Consider the following 24,003-nt stretch of genomic DNA (forward strand, 5'->3'; position numbering starts at 1 on the left):
TGAGTGTCATTCTGGGGATTCTTTCATTTCTGGTGTTTTTCACACGTGGATGAGTAAGGAAGCACCTGCCCGTCTTTCTGCACAGGATTGGGTTGACTACTTATTTAGAAAATCCACGTAGTATCTTCTCCCCCCCCTTCCCCCCCAGCCTAAATAGATAATAATACTTTCTCCCTTACTGCCTTACTGTCCCAGGGAGAATAATGTGTGTGACATAAACTCTGTACATGGCCTGTTTGCCACAGGAACGGTAGAGGTAAGCATACGTTGCCTTTATTTTTTAACTTATTTGTTTTGCATTTGATAACGAGTAGAGTTTTACTTAAAGACAGAGCTGCTCGTTCCTAAGAGCAGAGTGCTAAAGGAGCAACAAGCCACTGGCTTGCTTTTCATAGGAACCCTGGTAACGCTCCACACACAGACAGAGCCCTGTTGTTGCTGCAGAGTGCCCCTTGGTGCGTCTGGTCCGGCACGCTTTGACATGGTTCATCTTTGACATGGATCGTCGGGAGCTGGGTGAGCGTCGCCAGCCTCCGGGGAGCAGTGGCAGCACGACAGCCAGTCCTGTTCCTGACAGGAGGCGCTGTGTCACGCAGTCCCAGCTCTCTGATACTTACCGGCCTTACGACTGAATTACTTTCCCTGAGGCTTAGTTTCCTCATTGGTGACATGGAGATGATGACAGCTTGCCAGCTTTACAGAGGTGCTGGTGAGAGCCCCACGGAGAAGGGCGTAGAGAAGCAGGATCCGTACATCCTGTGTGGTCGGGTTCAATGAATACCTAACATTTCCCTTTTAAACTGCAGTACTTTTGAATCCGTGTTCTTCATACTTGTCAAGAATTATCCTAGATTTGCATTTTTTAAAATTACAATAAATACTCATAGTAAAAAAAGAAGTCAGATGTGTGTTATTGAAAAAGGGTTCTCTTGTGCCTTCCAGTCACCAAATCCTACAGCCCGGAGTTAACTCTTTAATGTTTTTTTCTAGGTATATGCAAATATGCCTATGTGTTCGTCATATATTTTTAGAAAGTTTTTTATAAAAGTAAAATTATACTTTATTTGCTTTTTTTTTAACACGATGGTATATAATATGCATCTTTATACGTTGGTACTTATAATGACTTATAATGCTAAACTAATTTTTTAAAACTGATGGGTAGGATTCCGTTGTTTGAACGTACTGTAGTTTATTAAACCAATCCCAGAGGGATGAAGTTTAGGTCTCTACTCAGATTATTTTTATGTTAAGAGGTTAAGATTTGAAATGAGACACAGAGTTGGTTTAATGAAAATATATGTAAAACTGTGTTGAATATATTATAATACTGTTGTGCCTAAATTGGGCTAATGAAGCATTCTCTTGGTAAGTACTTTTCTTGAGATTACCAAGGGAAAGTTTCAAAACAGTTTCCTTGGAAAAATAGTTTTTAAGTGGAGTCCTTCCGGAGCAGTCTAACCCTTACAGACATGTGCTCTGTCCGAGCAGTTGCGTACCAGAGCAGGCTGTTCTCCACCAGCTGTTTTCAGACCATCCCTGAGGGGAGACTAGACCCCTTCTTGCCTAAAGGCCGGGGTTCCTAAAATTCCTGCATTTCTGGAGGCTTGAAATTTGATAGGCATAGTCAGACCAGACCTTAAAAATTCACTTTTACAATAATTTTGATGGTATATGTTGGATTTTGCTTTTGTCTGTGACAATTCTTACATTACTTACTATTGTCAAAGTCATATAGTAAGGGCTTACATTTTGTGCATTTTGTGCTTTTTGAAGTACAATAGAGTGCAGGCTGTAGCAATAGAAATAGTCAAATTTCAGTCACAGAAAATCAGTATCATTAAAAATTTTTTTTTATTTACTCTGGAATTTATCTGCATACCTATTTTTTGTTTTTGAAATGTGACTTTTCTTTTTTGTGTCCATAAAGTCTGTTAACTCATTTAGAGAAGACATGAAGACCATACCATTTGTAATTACTTGCTGCTTGATATCTAAGATTTCCTTTATCTTTGTGACAGACACATTTATAATAATACTAAATGATTGATGAGATCAAGCCTTCTAAGTACATTTGAGGTCTGTCTTTTAAGTTGGTTAATATAGTAAACAATTTAAAAAAAATCTTTGCGTATATGTTTTTTATCATTATAAAGTTGAGTAATACAGAAGAGTAAAAGTGAGAAGTATAGTCCCCTCTTGCCCTATTCTAAGTCCTGTTTCCTGAACACTGGTAATAATTTGTTCTGTGTCCTCTCGGGGTTTTCTATGTTGGCACGAACATTTTTTTAACTAGACAATGGGATCATACTATTTTAAAAAAAAAACAAATTGCTTTTTACCTACCAGATTGTGGGCATATTTCTAGCATATGTATATCTAAATCACTCTTTTTAATGGTTGCAGAGTATTCTTAAATGGATTATGCCAGTGTCTCTCTTGCTCTATTGCTTATAGTTCTTTCTTTGCTTTTTTCTTTTTTTGCTTTATTTTCCTCCAGGTTTTTGTTTTTAAAAAATTCTGAAAAGCTGTAAATGTCACTTTCTGAAAAGTTGAAAACACAATTCACTCAATGAGTGAATTTATATACATTTTTCACACTTTTGCTTTCTTTTTCTATTAAAATGTGTATGCGTATTTAGAAAATGTTTTTTGCACCATTTGAAAATCATTTGCAGACATTATGACATTTTAGCCCTAAATAGTTTTGAATGTTTTTCTTAAAAACATTTTCTTTTTTTTTTTTTTTAAAGATTTTATTTATTTATTTGACAGAGAGAGAGACAGCCAGCGAGAGAGGGAACACAAGCGGGGGGAGTAGGAGAGGAAGAAGCAGGCTCCCAGGGGAGGAGCCTGATGTGGGGCTCGATCCCAGAACGCTGGGATCACGCCCTGAGCCGAAGGCAGACGCTTAACCGCTGTGCCACCCAGGCACCCCTAAAAACATTTTCTTAAGAAACAAGAATTTCTTGTATAAAATCATAATACTGTTATCATCCGTAAGAAATGTAACATTGGTACAATAATATTATGTATTAAATACTTAACATTGATACAGTAATATTTAAATATCCTCAGTTCTACCAAAGTCTTTCATAGCTCCTCGCACTCCACCCCACCACCCAGACCAAGGTCCAATCAAGATTCAGGCATTGTATTTTGGACTTTCCTTAACCAGTTTTTTTGCCTTTAAGAACAGATTCAGCTCACAGTAAAACATTCGACAGTACTAAAAAGGGGGTAAGGTGAAAAATTAAATTCTTATCCCCCATGAGATAATCAGTGTTGGTCTAAACTTTTCTAGCAGCAGCTATTACATGAAATCACCGTATTCTGTTGGCTTAGGGGCGCGTGGAGTGCTGGGACCCGAGAACTCGCGGCAGAGTCGGCCTGCTGGACTGTGCGTTAAGTAGCGTCACAGCAGATTCAGAGTAAGTGGGAGTTACCGTGCTGCTTAAATATCCATGTGCTTGTGGTTTAAACACAGGTATCAGTACTGGGCTCAAATCAGTTGCTGAAGGATGAAACCCCTCAGACTTCTATGTGAGGTGTGGTAGTTTTGTCATTCACGTAAAAATCCTTTTCTGGGAAAGTTCACGAAGTGGGAAAGCCAGACAGAATTCCTTTCTGAGGTGCTACATAGAATGTCTTTTTTGTTTGGTTAGTTGCTGTGGAATTTTATTAGAACTGCCGGAGTATGTAGTTCCCGTTCTGTAGGATCGAGTGCTAGAACCAGGAGTTCACTCCATTGATAAACAAAAAGATGTACTTTGAATTCTGAGGTGGAGGGAGGCAAGTGTTTTCTGATATCTTCTGGTTCCTGTTTGCCAATCCTGCATTTAAAATAATCAGAAAAGTAATCCACACTCGGGGGATGGAAACCTCTACATGCCTGAATTCAGTAAGAAGTACAGACCCCCCCGTCCTTTCTCCACTCGCCACAGTGGTTACTGTTGACTGTTTGGTATATATGTTTTCAGACATTTTTCTGTGCTCATGTTAATACATATGCAGCCTTAGACTCTCTTGGTCAGATTCTTGACATGGGAGTATTTGCTGTAATCAGTTTAGAAACATCCTTTCCCTGGGCTTTTCATATTTGTAGTAATGTGACTTTACCAGCATTTACTCATTTCAGTTGGCCAGACGCTTACCTGCAGTTGTATCCTGTGGGAGGTGGAGTGTTTGATGGGTCGGCTACAGAGAGAATGTGAACCCTCTAAATTATTGCTGAGTTTTGTGTGATTTGCATTTTTCTGGGGGTGAAAAGAATTTATGTAGTTCTTTCTTTTGAAAAATCAGCTCATGTGAAGCATCCTTGACTCAGAGAAAAGTTAAGAATCGCTGAATTGGAAGGGCGTTTTTTTCCTAAAGTATACATTCTTCCCTATGTGATAAGTAAAGAATAAGTTAATTTTCTTTCATCTTTTAATTACGACATTTAATTGGAGTGTAGTGGGTGGGGGGATGGGGTAACTGGGTGATGGATGTTAAGGAGGGCACGTGATGTGACAAGCACTGGGTGTTATATACAACTAATGAAGCACTGAACTCTACTTCTGAAACTAACAATATACTATATGTTAATTGAATGTAAATTAAATTAAAATAAATTTAAAAAAGAAAAGAATTTAAAAAATAAAGGGAGTGTAGGAAATCTTTTCCCTCTTGAGTTTTACTAAAGTAATACCAACGAACAACCTCATAACTCATGCTATGGAGCATAGTAAAGAATTTTAAAGTGGAAGTTACTCATTCTACATTCATTTTGTTTTGTTCTTAGAATTAGCCATTTTTATTGTGAAATGTAATACACATACAGAAAATCTCAAAGCATATATGTACGGATTACTGAATTACTCTACCGAAGCTCTACATTGGTCAATAGAAGAAACCAGTAGAAATGCTTCTCAACATTTTATTACATTGGTATGAAAGGAACTGAATCAGAGAAGTCTGCTTATTTTTAGAAAGTAGGAAATCAGTTGTAAGTGGAAACTATTTTCCCACTCCCTAGGAAGCAGAAAATTTAATTTTCTCTTACTCGTTAACATTAACTTGTTTTTGAATTAAAATAGAGAGACTTGCCTTCTGCTATAAGCTCTGTCCTTAACAGTTTCTTCTTAGAAAAGTCTTTTGAGAAAACAGGCCAGCAGGAGTTCATTGTATTATGTCTTACGGTTATTTTTACTGTAAATTTAATGACTGTAATAGAAGTAGTACTATAGAAAATTTAAGGAAGGGATGTGAAAAGATAATCTTTACTGTGGTCTTTAGAAATATGGGAGTATTTATTCTGGTTCTTCTTTATGTAGAATATTGATTCACAGACTTTTTTTTTTTTTTAATTTTATTGATTTATTTGACAGCACACGTAGGGGGAGTAGCAGACAGAGGGAGGGAGAGAAGTAGGCTCCTCGCTGAGCAGGGAGCCCCATTCGGGGCTGGATCCCAGGACCCTGGGATCAGGACCCTAGCCGAAGACAGATCCTTAACCGACTGAGCCACCCAGGTGCCCCAGTTCATGAACACTACTTGGTGGCCTCTTTTGTCCTTGGGGGTGGGGTGTTTTTAGCTATCATGATGGCTATTTTGTTTGTTTATTTATTTAATTTTTAAAGATTTTATTTATTTATTTATTTATTTATTTATTTATTTGAGAGAGAAAACATGAGTGGCAGAAGGGGCAGAGAAGGAGAAGCAGGCTTCCTGCAGAGCAAGGAGCTTGACGCAGGCTTGATCCCAGGACCCCAGCATCATGACCTGAGCCAAAGGCAGCCGCTTAACTGACTGAGCCACCCAGGCGCCTCTATTTTGTTTATTTTAAAAAATAATTTTATTTTGTAAAGCTGTTTTATACTTAGTATAAAAAGATATTAAGCAGTTTCAAAAATAAACAAAAGAAAGTAAAAATGGCCTCAGCACACACACAGGCAGGAGTAATTCAAGTAACCAGACCACTCTTGGTTCGTGAACGGTGTTTATAGATTTTCACTGTTGTTCATCCTCGTAGTTAGTTCTGTGACTATTTCCTGAGGGGACATATTGAGAACCTGGATTTCTGGGTGAAATAGCTTTTGTACCCATTGCTAAAGTGCCTGGCAGAAAAGGTAGCATCAGTCTGAGGGTCTCCCTGCCTGTACAGAGTTCTCCCACCTCTGTCGCCCAAGGTGTCCATCCCGTTCTGATAATACTGAAATGTCAGAAATAGCCTGAGAATATTGATTAAGTACAGCTTGGTAAAAATACAGCTAGCTAACAGGTAGTGCTTTCTGTTTGCCGGCTAGTGTCCTTAGTTCTTTACATTTACTAACTTCATACTCACGGCAGGTACTCTTAATGTATTTATTTTACAGATGAGGGAAATATTGACCAATGGCATATGTAAGCTGTTAAGAATTCTGTCGCAAAAGTACATTTAATTCTAGGGGAGATGTTCCAAACATGCTGCGAAGTGGAAAAGCATATCATGCGGTTGTCTGTAGGTCTCTAGCACATGTTCCTAAGAAAAGCAGTGTGAACACGCTGTGGAGTTGTGAGGAGAAAATCTGGGTGTGTACCAAAATGGTACAGGTCGGTTTGCTTGCTGTTTCCATTTCAGGTGACTTCATTTGTTAATTTTTGTATCCTTAGCTTCATTATTTTCTGTGCAAGCACTGTAAGCTGTCACCTCTGTTATTTACAGAGGTGGAGTTCTGGAAGGTGGAGTCCATACCATAAAGAGAAAGAAGTATGTGTAATTTTCGGATGGGGGGACAGGCTATCTTTATTTGCAGACGATAATGATTGTCTCCCCGAGAAACCCAGTGAGAATCCCTTCCTGAGAAACCCAGTTAGAATCCACTGGAAGATCGTAAGAACTAATACGAGAGCTAAATAAGTTGGTGATGAAAGAAATGTGCAAAATCAGTGGCTTTGAGGTTTATCAGCAAAACCTAGTTAGAAAGATACAATGAAAAACAATTCTCACAACAACAAAAATTGTGAAATACTGAGGGATAAACTTAGTATCTCCCTGGAAAAGATGACAGAGTTTTGTTAAGAATTAAAGAAGTTTGAGTTAGTAAAGAAAACCAACGTCCCACGGCACTGACACGTGCTCCTGGAGTTGGTTTTGAAGAGTAAATGACTGGAAGGATGGGCGTGAGAGGCCTCCAGGTTGCAAACCGATGTGTCAGCGCGGTTACAGCTTGAGACTTTAGGGGGCCTGAGAGCCTTGAGGGTGCCGACAGTTCATGGCTTGGACTGGGGGGCCTGGTCCCGAGGACACGGAGACAGTAGGGACTGAGGTCAGGACCGTTGTCCTCGTCTGCTTTGTCTGGCTCCCTTTCCACCATAGATGGTTGTTGTGTGCCGAGCCTCTTCCTGGTTGCTGAGTGAGAAGCATGTTCCAGATTTGTGGCCGTGACCATTCGTCATACCGTCTCTGTACTCTCCCAGGTTCTCGTCCCCATCTGAGGATTAGTATTTTATTTTAGCTTGACAATGGCAGCTTTAAAAATGAAAATGGGTATAACCTGCCCAAATATAAACTCATTTCCTCTTAAGCAAAAGAGGGGATATTTTTGTAAATACCTTATCCTGGCTTGATCAAAGGGAAAGACAATGTCATACTGATCCTTTTCAATTGGTGTTAGAGCTTTAGAAACTTTTTTTTTGGTAGATACTTTGAGAGTGTTTCTTACAGTTTTGAAGAAGATAATCTACAGACTTTTAAATGCAGATTACATTTACATAAAAGCTTACTTTTTATCTTGGTTAAGAAAGTTTGGATACAATTACCTTTTATTTTTTATTTTTTTAAAGATTTTATTTATTTATTAGAGAGAGAGTGCACGCATGCACACAAGGAGGGGGGAGCGGCAGGCAGGGAGAAGCAGGCTCCCCACTGATCGGGGAGCCCGATGCAGCATTCAGTCCCAGGACCCCAGGATCATGACCTGAGCCGAAGGCAGACGCTCAACCAAATCAGCCACCCAGGTGCCCCTACAGTGACCTTTTAAACATAAAGCTAGATAGGATTTTCCCTACTACAATTGAAGATTAATAATGAACTTGTTACTTGGAAGGTTTGGCCATATGTACATGGAACATGAATATTTTGCCTTTCAGGATAAACAGTTTACCAACAATCTCTGCTTTGAAATTTAATGGTGCCTTGACCATGGCAGTGGGAACATCCACAGGGCAGGTATGTTTAAGTTGGGAACTTCACACTTAAGTTCGTATCTCAGAAGCATGTATATATTGTGGGAAATATCCACATATCTGTTCACTGTGGGAACAGAAGATGAGGCATTATTGTTTTGGCTAGAGTGGAGGGGTACTCCGGAATGCTGTATTCTTTTAGTACCTTGAGAAATTCCACTTCTGGCCGTGCGGGTTGGTCTGAGAGGTTCTTGAGCTTGGGGGTATTATGCCTCCGACATTGTCTTGACTGTGGTTTAGCATAACATTTTCCAGAGTGTGTAAAACAGAATTCTGTGGTCAGCAAAGTTTGGAATTCTGCCAGATTTCTACTCTTGGAGGATCATAGTGGATTTAAATATATATTGAAGGCTCTGAGAATTCCTCTAGACAAGAAATGCGTTAGCAAGTATTTCCAAAATATATTTGTCCTACGAACCTTTTTTTTACCGAGCACCATCGACCACATGCCCCGCAGTGACGTACCTTAGCAATGCTGGTCTGACAGGGATGGATTGAGTAGCTGCAGAGGGTTACTTTCACCTTTTCTTTCTTCCCTTCTTTCCTTCAAGGCAGGGTCCACACACTTGTAAGTTTGTTCTCCTCTAGATCCGGTCTGAGAGCCTACTTCCAGTGGGGTTACTACCTCTCGTTATGGGCTGCCGAGGATCTGTCCCCAGGGACTGAGATCTAGCTTCTCCGGCCACTTGCCTCTAGTGACAGGGCTCAGAAGAAACCCCCAGGGCCCCCCGCCCGCCAACAGTCACAGCCTTGCCGCCACTGTCTGCTCAGATCTGCCAGGTTATCTTCATTACGCATTTTGTGCTTATTTCTGTCAGCCGCTGTGACAGTGCCTGGCACATCGTAGATCCTCAGTGTATGTATTTGTTTTAGTTCACAGATGACACCAGCTCTTACAGATTTTTCTTTTTGCTCCTTTCGTAGGATAGCTCAGTCGTTCTCAGTCTTAGTGAGCCTAAAAGTTACTCTCCGGTTAAATTCATAAAACCATGTACTCTAAGGGTAATTTAAGAGATTTTTCTGGAGTGTTTTGCTGTCAGACTTTAAAATCTTTGCGCCCTGAGTAAGGTGTTTATTAAGCTCATAAAAAGGCAGTAAAACAAATGACAGCCATTATTCTGAGTTTTCAAAGTTGCTTTTTAAGATAAAATATTTAATTTTGTTTCAACAGAAATAATTTGCTTTCTTTCTTTTAGGTTTTGTTATATGACCTTCGATCAGATAAGCCATTGCTGGTTAAGGATCACCAGTACGGGCTGCCCATTAAGTCAGTTCACTTCCAGGATTCACTAGATTTGATTTTGTCTGCAGACTCACGCATCATCAAAATGTGGAATAAGAACTCAGTACGTACTGTTTTGTTGCAGTTACTTGTTAGTGTATTTTCCTAATGTTCCTTTTCTTTCTGTTGCCTTTTTTGAGTTATGTGGGCTTTTGAGAAAGAGTGGCTAAGTACCCACCTGAGAGCTTAGTTGGAAGTCAGTTACTTCAGCCAAGATAATACTCATATGTAGATAAATAGTCAAGACTGTTTTCTTCCTGTGGAGAAGATGTCCTGGTTTGCTAGAACCGGCATGCCTTTCTACATGTTCAGTTAGGTAGAGAGTAAATCACGTTTTCCAAACACTGCTCCATGAGAACCTCCTAGATCCTGAGGCTCTCTCACAGTCTTGGGAAAGTTTTTATGAGCTACTAATTATCTTTCCATGTCAACGTTATTATGTATCTCAATTTCATACCTTTTAAAACCCATCTCAAATAATTGGCTTCTGCATATGACCCCCTTTCAATAATTTCTTAGTGTTTTTCTTTTTTTTTAATTTTTAAAAAAGATTTTTGTTTATTCGTAAGAGAGAGGGAGAGAGCACAAGCAGGGGGAGCAGCAGGCAGAGGGACAAGCAGGTTCCCCCTTGAGCAAGGAGCCCAATGTGGGACTCAATCCCAGGATCCCCGGAATCATGATCTGAGCCAAAGGCGGACACTTAACTGATTGAGCCACCCAGGCATCCCTCTTAGTGTTTTTCTTAAAAACTGTATTTTCTTCAGAGTATTTGATGTGAGGGCTCTTGGGTGGCTCAGTCGGTTTAATGTCCGACTCTTGATTTTGGCTCAGGTCATGATCTCAGGGTCATGAGATTGAGCCCCACATCAGGCTCTGTGCTCAGCAGGGTATCTGCTGATCTCTCTCTCTCTCTCTCCCTCTGCCCCCCCTCCACCCCATTCGTGTGCTCTTTCTCTCTCTCAAAAAAAAAGAATATTTTTCTGTTCTTTCTCCTCAATTCCAAGTGTCATTTAAAAAGTAAAAGTAACAAAAGCCTACATTTCTCGTTTTCATCTGCCCTATGCTTTTCATTTTTTGTTTTAAAACTCTAAGGTATTTTGAGAGTAAAGATCAGTCTGTCAACAAAATGGGAAAAAATTCAGTATAGCAAGTGCTTTTATTAAAGATTTTTATTTATGTAGAGAGAGTGGAGAGTACAAGTGGGGTGAGGGCCAGTGGGGGAGGGAGAGAGAGCTCAAGCTGACACCCTGCCGAGTGTGGAGCCTGATGCAGGGCTCGATCTCACGACCCTGAGATTATGACCTAAGCTGAAATCAAGAGTTGGAAGCTTAACTGACTGAGCCACCCAGGTGCCTCAATATATTAATTGCTTATAAGAGTTCTTTGTATTTAATTAATTATATTTAATTAATTACAAACGTCAGTGTCTTTAGTCAAAAAGTGTTCCTTTTTTTTTTTAAATTCATTTTGGAGGTGAAGGGGGGTGGAAGGTCCAGTGGCCTCAGCGGTAGTTGAGCAAGCGTCAGTCTTTACCGGGGCCGCTTGCACTCAGGACAGAGGTGCTGTCCCAGCCCCATCACACTTCAGCTTTGTCCCAGAGTCCCCCAGCTGCTTGGATCATAACTTTTGTTTTTAATATTCTTTTGGTTAACTCCCAAAGTATTGGCCTTTCGTTGTTGTGTCTTGAATTAGAATTTGACTGCAGCTTTTCACTGAGCGTGCAGTAAGCACCTTCCCCGGGCCTTAGCTCTACCCCACTCCTTGGCCATGGGAGCCTCTGATAATGAGTTAATAAATGCAAGAGCTGGCAGACATTTTCAACATCAGTTCTTGAAATTACCTTGCTGTAGTTGTTGCAATGCGTTTTATTTTGGCGGTGTTGTTATGACTAAATACGCCCTCGACCAACACCCAGATTGCTTGGTTTTGCTTGACTTGCTTTCTGTATTTACCTTTCTCATCACCTTTTTCCCCTCCCGTCTTCTTATCTTCTGCCCCTTGTTTTTTTTACTGTCCTTCTCTTAATTTTTTAAAATACAGCCCCATTCTCCCCCTACCTCCACATTGAATATAAAAAGTGTGTTAGCCTCTCCTGTGTAACTAACAAGTTAATGTGTTTATAGGATTTTGTTTTGTAAGTTATTTTCCACCGATGCTCTTACTGGATCCTGCTCAGAGCTTTGTGATGTAGATGTGGCGGATATCATCCTCATCTGATCCCGCTGACCATCTCCCATTCTTTGGTTTCTTTGAGTACAAGTTTAACTGGGGTGTGTCTTCCAGATTAGGAGAATTTTTCTAAGTTGATGTACAACTGTATCTTAAACTTTACCCATTGCCGCTGTGTGAACATTATGAAACTGTATGTATTTCCTTGGATAAGTCACCTTTCCCCCATAGGCCTCAAGTTTCCCCATCTCTGAAGTGAAAGCATTTGATAAATTGATAAAATGAATTCTCTACCATTTCTGAAACTTAAATTCTGTTCTTTCAACTAGGTGATGTTATTTCTTTACATAGCAATAGGTGGTTATGTCAGATCTCTGGTTTAATTTCTTTACTCAACGTTGGTAAAAGTTGTCTGCCTTTAACTATTTTAATAATTCCTTTTTGCTTATTCTTTTAGGGAAAAATATTTACTTCCTTGGAGCCAGAACATGACATTAATGATGTCTGCCTCTATCCCAACTCAGGTATGCAGTAGGTAGCAGTAGGCCATTTGGTGGGATAAATCTAGGCTGTGCTTTATGGGATTTTAAACTCATTTCATTTCCTCAGACAGGGTTTGGCTTGGTCAGGACGGTTCTTGGATATTATATTTACCGGAAGAATCAAGAGCAGGAAGTGGTGCGGATGATTCAGAAAATGGCACTCTCAGTGACTCAGTCCTTAGCCAGCCTAGCTATTAGTAGAAACCAACAATACATAGGCAGGTGGCAGGTGAGATGCTATTTTAGTGTGCTCTCCACTCTTTTATGTGATTCGTAATAGTGTGTGGTAATTGAGGTCAAGGATTTGGGGAAGGCTGGGATTGCCTGATAATCCACAAGGCTCATGAAGCCGTGGGTTTTGGCGTCTTCTGTGTTGTATGCTGTTCCGCTTGCGTCATGGATTTCAAGACTTAGAATACTTTCAGGACAAATCTGTGAAGAATTTTGGGGTACGAAAGTAAGAACAGTCCCCACTCTCAAGCAGTGTTACATTTTGAGGGCAGGTGTACACAGATAATTTTGATAGAGGGATACAGGGCAAAGCAGGAAAAATTCTGTTATGTACAAACAGCACTTTGACAGCATGTTAGAGTGAGGGGTTTCAGCCAGCACCACTGGGGAGATCACAGAAGGGAGCTGGTTGCTTGCATGTGTTTGGAGTGAGATTGGGTAGGTGGGGTGGGGAGATGAGGCATTCCATGTGAGAGAGCGCTGCAGGAAGGACAAGAAGGAAAGGTACAATAGGTACCATAGAGTACCGTTCGTGGGGCTTGTTTGGGGAAGGGGTGGGGCTGATGTGCCAGAGCCCTGGTGGCTCTCGAAGGAGCGAAGGTGGCAGAGGTCCGGGAATCACGTGCGGAATGGTTTGGGCTCAGTCTCTGGTTAGGACCTGTTCAGACCGTGCTTTCAGAAGACGGTTCTGTCCATCGTGTAAAGGGTAGAATTGGTGTTGAAATAAAATGAGTAGGAAGGGAGACTCTAAGCTGATTGGGAGCACAAGAGAATGAGCAAGTTTAGAGAGAGAGATTGTTCGCGAACATCAGGAGGCGATAGGTCAGTGTCTGGCAGAGCATCTCGCACCCGGCTGCTCTTTCCAGGGAGCCTTTCTAAAAAGTACAGATCCCTTGGCCCCATCCCTGAGGTACCGACTAGAGTGTCCAATGGCAGGACCCAGAAGTGTGTGCGTGTGTAACATGCTTGCCAAGCACTCGGGAGGCCCCAGCCCGACCCACAGCCTTGCAGCGGGAGCCAGGTCTAGCGCACGGGAGGAAGTGTGGTCTCGAGAGAAGCAGGTCTGCACTTACGACGTTTGCAGACGTGTAAGCTGAGGTGATATCAGGAGAGGTGGGAGTGGTGAGATCACCATGGGGAAGTGTAGAGAGCAGGAGCTGAGTCCATGTAGAGGGGGAATGAGGAGAAGGAAGAGCCAGCTGAGACACTTCACAGGAGCGGACAGAGCACCAGTAAGAGAAGTGACCGTCTTGGAAGTAGAGCAGGAGCTCCTGCGAGGGTGGGCGGGTGGGCGCTGCTTGGCACGTGTGAGGACCACCGAGGTTGAGGCCGGAAGGAAGGAACACGTTCTCATGCTTCTGTGCTGCTGGGCTCCGTGGTAACCACGGATCATTCAGCTTTTCAGAACCCGGTGTCGTTAGTGGTGCCCACGGGTTTTTCTTTCTTCTTGTCTGTCTGCTGGTCTTCCGTCTTAGGAGGGGAGAACAGGTGGGTCACTGGGCTGGAGTTGGTCGCCCAGGCGGTGTGGGCAGCGCCTCAGCTACAGCCAGCCTTTCCTGGTTCTGGAGCACTTGCCCTTTCCAGTTCCACGCTGCTTTCCCAAGAAAGATGGTGAGCTGCATTGTTGTGATCAGCTGTGTAGCTGTGATCATTAAGAGGGTTTCATGGCAGGAGCAGGGGTGAAGTCAAATTTGGACGGGTTCAGGAATAAATTGCAGATGACGCCGGTGGGGTCCTAGTTAGAGAGTCTTAGACGGTCTGAGATGGGGTCCAAGTTGCACAGCAAGATGAGCAAAACCAGGCGGACTTAACGTCGGAACGAGGGTGGCGAGCAGGTTTCGCTGGACTGGGGAGAGTGTTTGAAGGGGCAGCTGGTGCTGAGAGCAGGAAGCTGTGCGGCCGCTTGCGGCCCTTGAGAGCTGGCCGTGTGCCTTGGCTCACCTGAGATGTGCTGTACGTGTAAAATACGACCAGATTTCAAAGACGTTATACAGATAAAAAAATAAGGTTAAATAGGGGCGCCTGGGTGGCTCCATCGGCTAAGCCTCCAACTCTTGATTTCAGCTCAGGTCATGATCTCAGTGTCGTGACATTGAGCCCCGCATCGGGCTGCATGCTGGGCATGGAGCCTGTTTAGGATTTTCTCTCTCCCTCCCCCCTCCCCGACCCTTCCCCTGCTTGCATGCATGTTCCTGTAGACATGCAGGTACTCTCTCTTTCTTTAAAAAGAAAAGGGAAATAGATCTTTAATTTTTTATGTATAAATATTTCAGACATATTGGGTTAATGAGATACATTAAAATTTATTTTATTTGTTTAAAAAAATTTGTTTTAAATGTATCTACTAGAAAATGTGAAATCCCACGTGTGGCTTGCGTGATATTTCTGTCGCACGGTGCCGGCCCAGACTTGGGGATCTTTCCCAGGGTAGGACGCTGCTGAGGTGCGAGGCGTTGAAGTCGGCTGCGGGCGTTCGGCGTCCATCTCGTGAAGTAGGACACTGGAGTAGGGACGTCCTCTAGGACTCTGCATCCCGCCAGCCCATCTCATAACTCTCGTTCGCTAGTAGACATCCAGTCCCTTCTCGCATTCCCCTTTGTCCCCCAGACGCCTATTGTAGGCTGTTGTTTGGAACCAGGCTGTAACCAGGGCTGTGTGTTACTTCAAGGTGTGGCCATGTCTAGTTTCTTTCAATTGTAATAGCCCTGTCCCCACCGCCCATCCTTTTTTTTTTTTTTTTTTTGCCTTCTCCATGACATTGACCTGTCCCTCACCCTGGATTTGTGTGGCTGGTTTTCATAGTGTCGTTTACCTTGTGCCTCCAGCCTGTGTATTTTTTCTCAAGTGATGGACTTTAGACAAGAGATGCTGGCTTCTCCATGTCCGACCCCATCCCATAGTCCTCCTGGGCCAGTGAGGGGCAACGTGGTCCCTGGGTTAAGGAGACCATGAGGTCTCTTCATTGTAAAGTACACTTTTCTGAGAGGTAAACACGTTAAGAGTGATGTTTTGGACAGAAGAACAAGTTGATTGTCAAATAACTTATAAGAAATGAATCAAACACAAAAAATAGCCAAATACTTTATTTCCTGCTGGCAAGCACGGTCAGACGAGACGCTCGGCTGCCACCTTGGGGTTTGGATGTGAGCAGGCTTGATTCACGCGCTTCGCTGCTTTCCCTCGCTCTGCTCCTTTCCCTTTAACGCCGCTCTTGCTGCTTTGTGCTTAATCATCATGAGCTTAATCATATTTTAGAAAAGCTAAAACGTTCTTCTTTCTTTATTTTCTCACTTACTCATTTTGAAGTAATTAGAGCCGAATCACGATTACTGTTTTGTCATGTTTTTCTAATACGGAGGTGGCTCAGAATATTGAGAAATGGTCCCGCCTTCCTGGCTCCTTCCTCCATCCTGCTCGCGTTGCTCATTCAGCCCAACTCCAGCGTCTCCGCGTCGTTGGGCAGCTGCGTGCAGCCCGGTGGCGCCGGGGAGGCCGCGAGGCGGCTCCTTGCGGCGCTGGTGGGGCTCACGGGTAGCTGAACCCCGCTGCAACCGGAGTCGGGATCGCTGGGTTCGAATCACAGGGAGAGAGAAGAGAAGATGCACTTTCCATTCAAAGCCCGAACTGCGGCTGAGTAGTCATGTCAAGTACCCAGTTCTGGGTCTCCCCACCTGCCTTCCAGGCTGCTGGAGACTGCCTGTACTGTGCTGTGGAGGCAGGCTTCCCTTCTGTGTCGTGCCCTCTCCCAGCATCAAGAAGAGTGGGTCGGGACATCTGTACCTACCCTCGGTGCCTCTCTGGGAAAACCCCTGCCCCACGCTTGCATCTCGAGTGGAGCACATGGGAAGAAATGCCCTGGCCTTTCTTCTCCGGCACGTTCTGCACTCACAGACTGTCTGCGCTGTTCACGGCGGTGGCCGTTGCTGGTGTCTAGTGCAAATGTATCTGAAGGACTGAGATTTTGTTTTTCCCTTGTTTTTAAATTTTCAAGCCATGGCAGCCTGATACTTTTGTAAAATGTAATAAAAATGAATTACAAGGAAAAGACAGTCACAAGGCTTCATGGATGTCTAAATTCCTCCCTTCTGTTCCTACACTTTCCGAGGGGCCCAGTTTGCAGATTATCCCTGGGAGCTGACAGAGTAGCACTGGCAGAGAGCACGGTTTCGGATTTTGAACTCTGAGCCTCAGTGGATCCTTTAGCCCCTGAAGCACACGCAGGTGAAAAACGATGTGTGTACGCTTCCTGGAAGGGCCCTGCTGTTCCATCCGATTCTCTGTGGCTGCCCCATGAGGCTGCACAGCACACTGGGTAGTGCTCGCTACAGCAGGTGTCAGACTCGAGGCAGGTTCTTTGGACTCTAGGCACTAATGATCAACTCCCTCTCTTTCAAAATTGATATTGTCATTGTTGAAACTATAATAAGCATCACTACAAAGGAAATGGGGGAGGAAAAACCATTCATAATTCCACTATCTCTTCCCAAGTACTGTTACTGTTTCCATGAGAGAAATTCTTTTTTTTTTTTTTAAAGATTTTATTTATTTATTCGACGGAGATAGAGACAGCCAGCGAGAGAGGGAACACAAGCAGGGGGAGTGGGAGAGGAAGAAGCAGGCTCATAGCAGAGGAGCCTGATGTGGGGCTCGATCCCAGAACGCCGGGATCACGCCCTGAGCCGAAGGCAGACGCTTAACAACTGCGCCACCCAGGCGCCCCCATGAGAGAAATTCTTATATTCATCTTGTGTTCATGTGTTTTTAGTCATGGTCCTCCCGCTATATGTACAGTTGTCTTTTGCTTTCCAGTTGACATTATATTAACATTTTTCCTGTTGCTCTATGGTGTTTATATTTCCACTTTTGAAATTTTTTATTATTTGACCATGCAAGAAGTCTTTCCATTTTTTTCTTAGTTGTGATTGTGGTTGGAGAGTCCTGCGTTCCATGGGCTTTGGAGTCAGTAGAATACCAACTTCTCTCGTCCTAGCTATGTGGTGACCTTGAGCAAACCATCTAACTTTGTGAGGCCACGTTGTCCATCTGGAAGTATAATACCTGGCACAGTGCCTCACATTCTTCTCCTCTCTTGCCTGTGATCATCTTTAATTTCTGCTGAACTAACTTTCTTTTACTAATTTGATTTTTTTTTCGGCTTTTTGTTCTTGGGCTTTGTGAGGTTGCCTGTTTTTCTCATTCATAATTGGTTTCAGTCCTGACTTTCCCCACTTTAGTTTGGTAGAAGGTCAGCTTGTATCATTGTCCGTATGTGGTCAAGTGAGATCTTATTCCACTGTGAAAACAATCTGCTTTGTCTAGTCTGGGTTCTTTGGGTAATTAGATCAGAGCTTTCTGTCTGGTTTGTTGGGTAGGTGTGATTGCATTTCCTTGCGGAATGCTCACTGTTGAATGATCCGTGTTCAGAGTCGAGCCAGTGAAGCCAGGCTCGGGGAATGTCTTCGGCAAGAACCTTCTTTGTGGTTGTAATCTGTCTCCTCAGTCCCCAGAATGACCTCTTCGATCTTGTCTAAAGGGTCCAGGAGAAGGTTTGGCTCTAAAATTCTCTAGCTTGTGACAGGGCACTCAGTCCCTTTGAACTTTTTTTTTTCATCTGTAAAATAAGGATGCTGTTATTTCTTATTTCAGAGATTTGTTACATGTTCACCAAGGTACTATCTGTGAAGACACTTCGTAGGTTGTAAAGAACTCCCTAGACGGTTGCTGATTTCAGTTGTATGGAAAGTGCGTCATTCTGGAACAGGGTCTGGGAGGACTGGCACTCCTGTGGGAGGCTCGTGGGGAGGAGTAGGTTGCAGGTGTGGCAGAGAGCAGAGAACAACACTGGAACAGAATCGTGGGGTCACTGGGTGCTGCTGCTCCTGTGGGTGGGGGGTGCCTTCACCGAATGCCGGCAACTTTCCCACACTTCAGTTCTGCTTTCTTAAAATGCGGATCTGTTAGTTGAGTCTGTTCAGATTCCCTGGCAAGTGAATTAATTGGGTGGAGGAAGGGCTGTTAGATGCTGTATAGGGGTTTCCTGGTGTAGCTACAGCCCTAGTGCTCCCCTTAAGTCCGTCGTTTTGTTTACAATTCACGTGTGAAGCTTAATGCAAACCTTATGAACTACTTTGCTGTGACATTTTGTGGGAGATGCTTTGCCTTGGTTTTTTGATTCCTGATTAACAGAAAGAAGCCCTTTTTCTTAACTTCTTCATTATTATCATTATTATTATTATTATTATAAACAGCGTACCCATACTACTTTTTGTCTATGTGTCTGAAGTGTCAAACTCTCCCCCTTAAAAATGATGGCAAACTTGATGGAGACCTGAGCAGTGGTAGAAACTGCCTGTTTACTTGGCTAGTACAGCCTGAGCATTTTGCAGGGGGGAAACTGGTCTTCATGATCCGTAAGGCGCCCCATCTAGGAGGATCAGAGACTGAAGCCCATGACCTGATTCCCAGGGCACCCGGCCTCCAGGCCCAGCTCTTCTGCCGTGCACCGTCTTCTGAGTACCCGGAACATTTCAAAGTGTAAAACAAATGGAAAAGGGCGCCCTTTTCTTCCCCATGTGTTTATCTTTTTCATTGTGTTTATTTTTAGGGATGCTTCTTACTGCCAATGAAACCCCCAAGATGGGCATCTATTACATTCCGGTAAGTAATACGAATACTAGTTACTGTAAAAATAGGATAAGCAAAGACAATATATTTTTAAACTGGTCGTATTGAAGGCCTTTGGGTCTGTGTTTGGTTGTATAAATTAAACTTAGTGGATTCACCTGCAGTTTCACTTTGCTTCCTGGAGCCAGTAAAATAATGCTTCACTGTTCTTTTATGAGAAAGTGCTTCCTGTCACATTAAAACAAATGTTAGGAATTAGTCTTTGTTCTTCAAATTTACATTTGGGTTTTGTTTCCAAGTATTTCAGAATCTAGAGCTTTAAACCGTTAGTGAACAGGAGGTCTGGTTCTAAACCAACAGCCTGGTTCTCTTCGGTCATCCTGTTGCTCTTACAAGTAAGTCCCGCCTGAGGAAACGAGCTCAGATGGACCTGGTCAGTGGTGGCCTGCAGCCACAGGCCTGGCCTTTTATTCGTCCTGCAAGAATTCTCTTGCATATGACGGAAGCTTCCCTACTTTACCTTTCAGACTACAGTAGGAAAGAGACAGAGGGAAATAGGATCTCCTGAACAGAAAACCATGTAGGACAGAGTTGGCACTCGATTACTTTACAGCCGGCAGACAGCTCCTGTTCTGAGATTTGGGGAGAAGAGGGTGGGGGTGAGGAGTGTTGCAGAGCAGGACTTTGGGGAGGTGAACTCTGTACTGTTGTCAGCCTCCAGTTGGGAAAGTTCTTCATATTTGGTATGGTTCTTTTGAAATAGCTTAACGGTGTATTTCCCCAAAAAAGTATTCTGGTGCTTGTCGACTCTCTGTGGTTTCAGGAAACTCGTAGGTTGTTGAAAGCACTTTGAGATACTTCTTTTGGTTGTCAGTGAAACGAAGGCCATTCAAGCAGCAAACTTTTATGTTTTTCTAAGTTGTCACTTGTTCCATTTTCCCCAGCCTCTCCAATACTGCTGGATTCCTGTCAGTTTGTCTGTTTTTCCTTGTCTTCGTTGATTCAGTGACTATGTCTCTTGATTGCACCAACTGTGGGTCAGGCCCGATACTGGATGCCGGCAGGGTGACGGTGTGTAGAACACTGCCCCTTTCCTCAAGGAGTTCACTGGCAGGCAGTGAAGAAAGGAGGCAGTTCGAGTCCAGTGCGAGGAGGGCTGTCACGGAAGGAAGGAGGGTGCTCTGGAGTGCTCAGGAGGGGAGATGCACCACCCGGCGTGGGACTGGGACCCGGGGGGAGGTGCGGAGGGTACTCAGAAACTTGCCCATGGGGCTGGACTGCCTGGGAGAGACCTGAAGGATGGTTACATACACCAGATGGAGAGGGTGGGGTGCAGGGTGGGAGAGAGATCTTAGAAGTAGAGGGAACAGTGTGCAAACATCAGGGGGAAAGTAACCCGCATGGCTGAGGCACAGAGAGAGGGGGATGGGGGTCAAGAGCCAGATGGCGGAGGTCTTGTAAGCCAGGCGGACATGTAGGCAGGGAGGTCTGGATAGGCTCTAAGCAGGGGAGTGATATGATCAGATTTACATTTGGGAAGGATTATTTTGGCTGCCACAAGGAGAATGGCTTAGGTTCTCCAAAGAATATGCCATAGCCACATACAGGAGAGATGATGGTGCCCGTGCCCCCATGCCTTCCCTTTTCAGTGGTTGTAGCCTTTTGAGTTCTGGGATAATTTGAGACGAGGTTGAACGGGCAGGCAGTAACTTCAGAGGTTTGTTATCCTTGCATTGTCACATGGCCTGTCTCAGAGGAGCGTACTGATGAAGGCTTGTACAGATCGTGAGAAATGCCTTGCCTCAGTCCAGTGTGACGTAGGGAGACAGAATCAGTCAGCTCGCCTCCTAAACATTACTTCTCGTTCTGAGAGAGGTCTCTCTTCATCTTCCTCTTCAGAATGCTTACTGTGTTGTGGCCTGTAGCGCTTGCCTATATGGTGTTGACGTCCTGGACCGTGGAGGCTTTCCCAGGTCAACTGTATGGAGAATCAACCAGTGGCAGGGTGTGGAGGTCTAAGGGCACAGAGGGCCTCATCAGGAGGCCCGCTAAGTGCATAAGGAACCACAGGCCGCAGAGCCCAGAGCCGCTTGCCGCGGAGGCAGGGCGGGCTGTCCTGAGTGCTTGAGCACTAAGGCCACCTCACTGTCTGTGCTCCGCTAGTGGCAGTGGGGACAGGATTAGATGATAGGCTTGGCCACTGGTAGGACGCAGGGAGTAAGGGAGAGGAGAGACCAGAGACTGCAGCCCTGTTTCTGCTTGGAAAATGGGTGGATGAGGAGGAAGGTGGCAAGGAATAGTAAAAATTATTCTCCCTTTGGTATCCTCCTCTACATTTTATAATGATCTTTAAAAGGAACAAGCACACAGCTTTTTTGATTAGACGAACAATGTATGCATGTTTCTATTCCAAGTGTTCTACAAGGTATAAGGAAATAAAAATCACCCATTCCCCCTTGATAGTCTTATAAATACTATTAATACTGGGATGTAATATTTTTCAGTTTTGAAACATCAAAACTGGTGTGAAGTCATATTTTATATATAAATTTGTATCTTGGGTTCTTCAGGTTAACTTCAGAAATATTAATTCCAAGGGATTAACATCACCTCACGCATTTTTAGTTGTTTTGCTTCATTTTAATGGCAATGTTGTTAGCACACCGTGTGACGTCAGTTGCGCGCCTGCAGTACGCCGAGCTGCACTCCCGTCCATTGCTCCGTGCTCCCCACAGACGCACCGTCGGTCCCCTTCCCCTCTGTCACCCGACCCCCCGCTTATGTGCATTCGTTTCCATTGCCCGGCTCGTGACATTTATATCATCAGAACTGCAGGAGACCATTATTCACTTCTCACTCTGTCTGTCTCTTGGGGTGGACTTTCTTTTCGTTCCAAGTAACAGGGACTTTAATCAACATGAATGAGAGGGGCCAGTGCTAGCCAGGTGGTGAGAAACTGCTTTCTTGATGGATGTGAGCCCATCTTACAAGACCATTTTAGCTTTGTAGCTCGGAGTTAACCGAGGCTGTGCAGAAAGCCCACAGGGGCCGCTCCCAGGTGGCTGCGTGTGGCGGCAGCGGGAGCACGGCGTCCTCGCCCAGCTCAGCGCTGTGCTGGGACTTGTACGCAGTGCTCCTTCCTCACCTGCCTTATTACCCTGCGCCCCGTGAGGTTTTATAGTGCCCTTGCCTTTCCTTGGAACCTGTTCTTTTGTAAGACTCCTTCAGAGCAAGGAGAGAGCCCAGGGGTCTGAAAGCCTGCCATTTTTGTAAGATTTTATCAAACCTACCAAGCTGATATTTGGCACAATGGTTTGTTTGAGGCCTATAAAACCGGGGAAGTGTGTTTTTATGCCAAATTTAGGAGGTTTACATTGTGATGTTTTAACATCTTATAAATCAGGTATGAAAACTCTTTCTCCCCCCACTTTGGGCCTGTACTAAAAAGGAAGACTGCTTAATGTTCTTCTAGTTTAAGTTTTGCCTCTCTGTCTGATCCCATCTTTCTTGAACCCTTGAAGTCTTCACAGATTACGTGCAGTTCCTGATATGCATGTGCGCTCTGCCGTGTGCAGAGCCCCAGAACTGACTCGTCCTTCGTGGCCACGTGGGTTTTCTCCAGCCCTTTCTCTGATTTTTCCCCTCTCGGAGACTAGGAAGTGTGATTTTTCCTGTTTGTTTGCATTTTCAACTCCAGGCTCTAATTCAGCTGCAGCTCCTGAGACCAATGCCAGAAATAGTTTTTTAGGTTTGGTTTTCCTCTGCAGTGTAATTTAATCTTAGGGTAATTCTTTTATAATTAAACCTTTGGCAACTGTGTGGATTCTAGAGGGAGTCCAAGTGTCCTGTGGCACCCAACTCGGAACCTAGCCAGTGTGGTCAGTATTGTTTCTGTTGGACATGACCCTGAGTTCCAAGCCCCCAGTGTGTCAGGAGCTCCCAAAACCCCTCACGACTGGAGAGTTGACGGCCTGCACGCTTGATAATATGTATGACTGTATGACCTTGAGGAAAAATATAAAAGGAAAATGCAGTCATTATTTGTTTAGAAAGTTATTTGATTTAGAAGAATAAGAGTCAATTAAAGATCTACTTTTAAAACACATATGGGCGCCTGGGTGGCTCCCTCAGTTAAGTGTCCGAATCTTGATTTTGGCTGAGGTCATGATCTCAAGGTCATGAGATCTGGGCCCCACGTCAGGCTCCACTCTAGGCTTGGAGCCTGCTTGAGATTCTCTCTCTCCCTCTCTCCACCAGACCCCCTCAAAACAAACAAACAAAAAAACCAAAAAATAAGCCGCTATAAAGATTATATGCAGTGTCACTGAACCCAATAGTCAATATTGGTAGTTAAGTATTTTATTTTAAAACATTTTTTTAGGGAAAAAGATAACTATATTGTTTTTATTGAAATGTTTTTATTGTTTGTAACAAAAATCAGCCAAGCATTAAACATTTTAACATTCACTATTTAAAAGTACATTTTAAATTTGGAAAGTATTTTGGAGTCAAAGTACCTGAAAAATGGGGCCGGATTTCAAGTATTATGAGTCCACGACTTCAAATATTACAAATAAAAACGATATTCAAATAAAAACATAAAGGATTATATTTAACCTGCACTAGCACTTCTGTTTCTTTTGGGAAATAGCACTGGAACTCAGCCAGCATAATGCATAAACGCACAAAACTCTGTCTTTGCAAACAGAGATAACTAGGTGTTAAGCCTAACCGCTCAAGAATACTTGCTTCATTAATTATAAAACACACACACACACACACATCCTCACAAAGGCATGTAAAGCCAAAGGAAATGCAAACATATTTTAGTCGTGAAATGTAGTAAAAGGCTCAGACTAAAGAGTGAGTGTAAGTCTCTGCACTTCAGTGAGTTAGCACAAATCTGGAAAGGCCTGTGGTAGAGCCAAGGGCTTCTGATACCGTCCC

The 24,003-nt window shown here is 43.5% G+C and overlaps 1 protein-coding gene across 2 annotated transcripts in view; it reads left to right on the forward strand.

The window, feature by feature from the left end:
* NOL10 (nucleolar protein 10) overlaps window positions 1-24,003 on the forward strand; it is an 84,159-nt gene that overhangs the window by 13,008 nt on the left and 47,148 nt on the right. Inside the window, exons 8-13 of one of the 2 annotated variants that reach the window (XM_008688232.2) lie at window positions 196-256; window positions 3,346-3,431; window positions 8,113-8,191; window positions 9,405-9,554; window positions 12,117-12,183; window positions 19,037-19,089. In XM_008688232.2, coding sequence (XP_008686454.2) covers window positions 196-256; window positions 3,346-3,431; window positions 8,113-8,191; window positions 9,405-9,554; window positions 12,117-12,183; window positions 19,037-19,089 — 496 coding nt within the window. The remainder of the gene's footprint in view (window positions 1-195; window positions 257-3,345; window positions 3,432-8,112; window positions 8,192-9,404; window positions 9,555-12,116; window positions 12,184-19,036; window positions 19,090-24,003) is intronic. The other variant, XM_040622799.1, reaches the window with a different exon arrangement.

The sequence above is a fragment of the Ursus maritimus genome, unplaced genomic scaffold (assembly GCF_017311325.1).
Source record: "Ursus maritimus isolate PB19 unplaced genomic scaffold, ASM1731132v1 scaffold_6, whole genome shotgun sequence".
In the NCBI taxonomy this organism is placed as follows: Eukaryota; Metazoa; Chordata; class Mammalia; order Carnivora; family Ursidae; genus Ursus; species Ursus maritimus.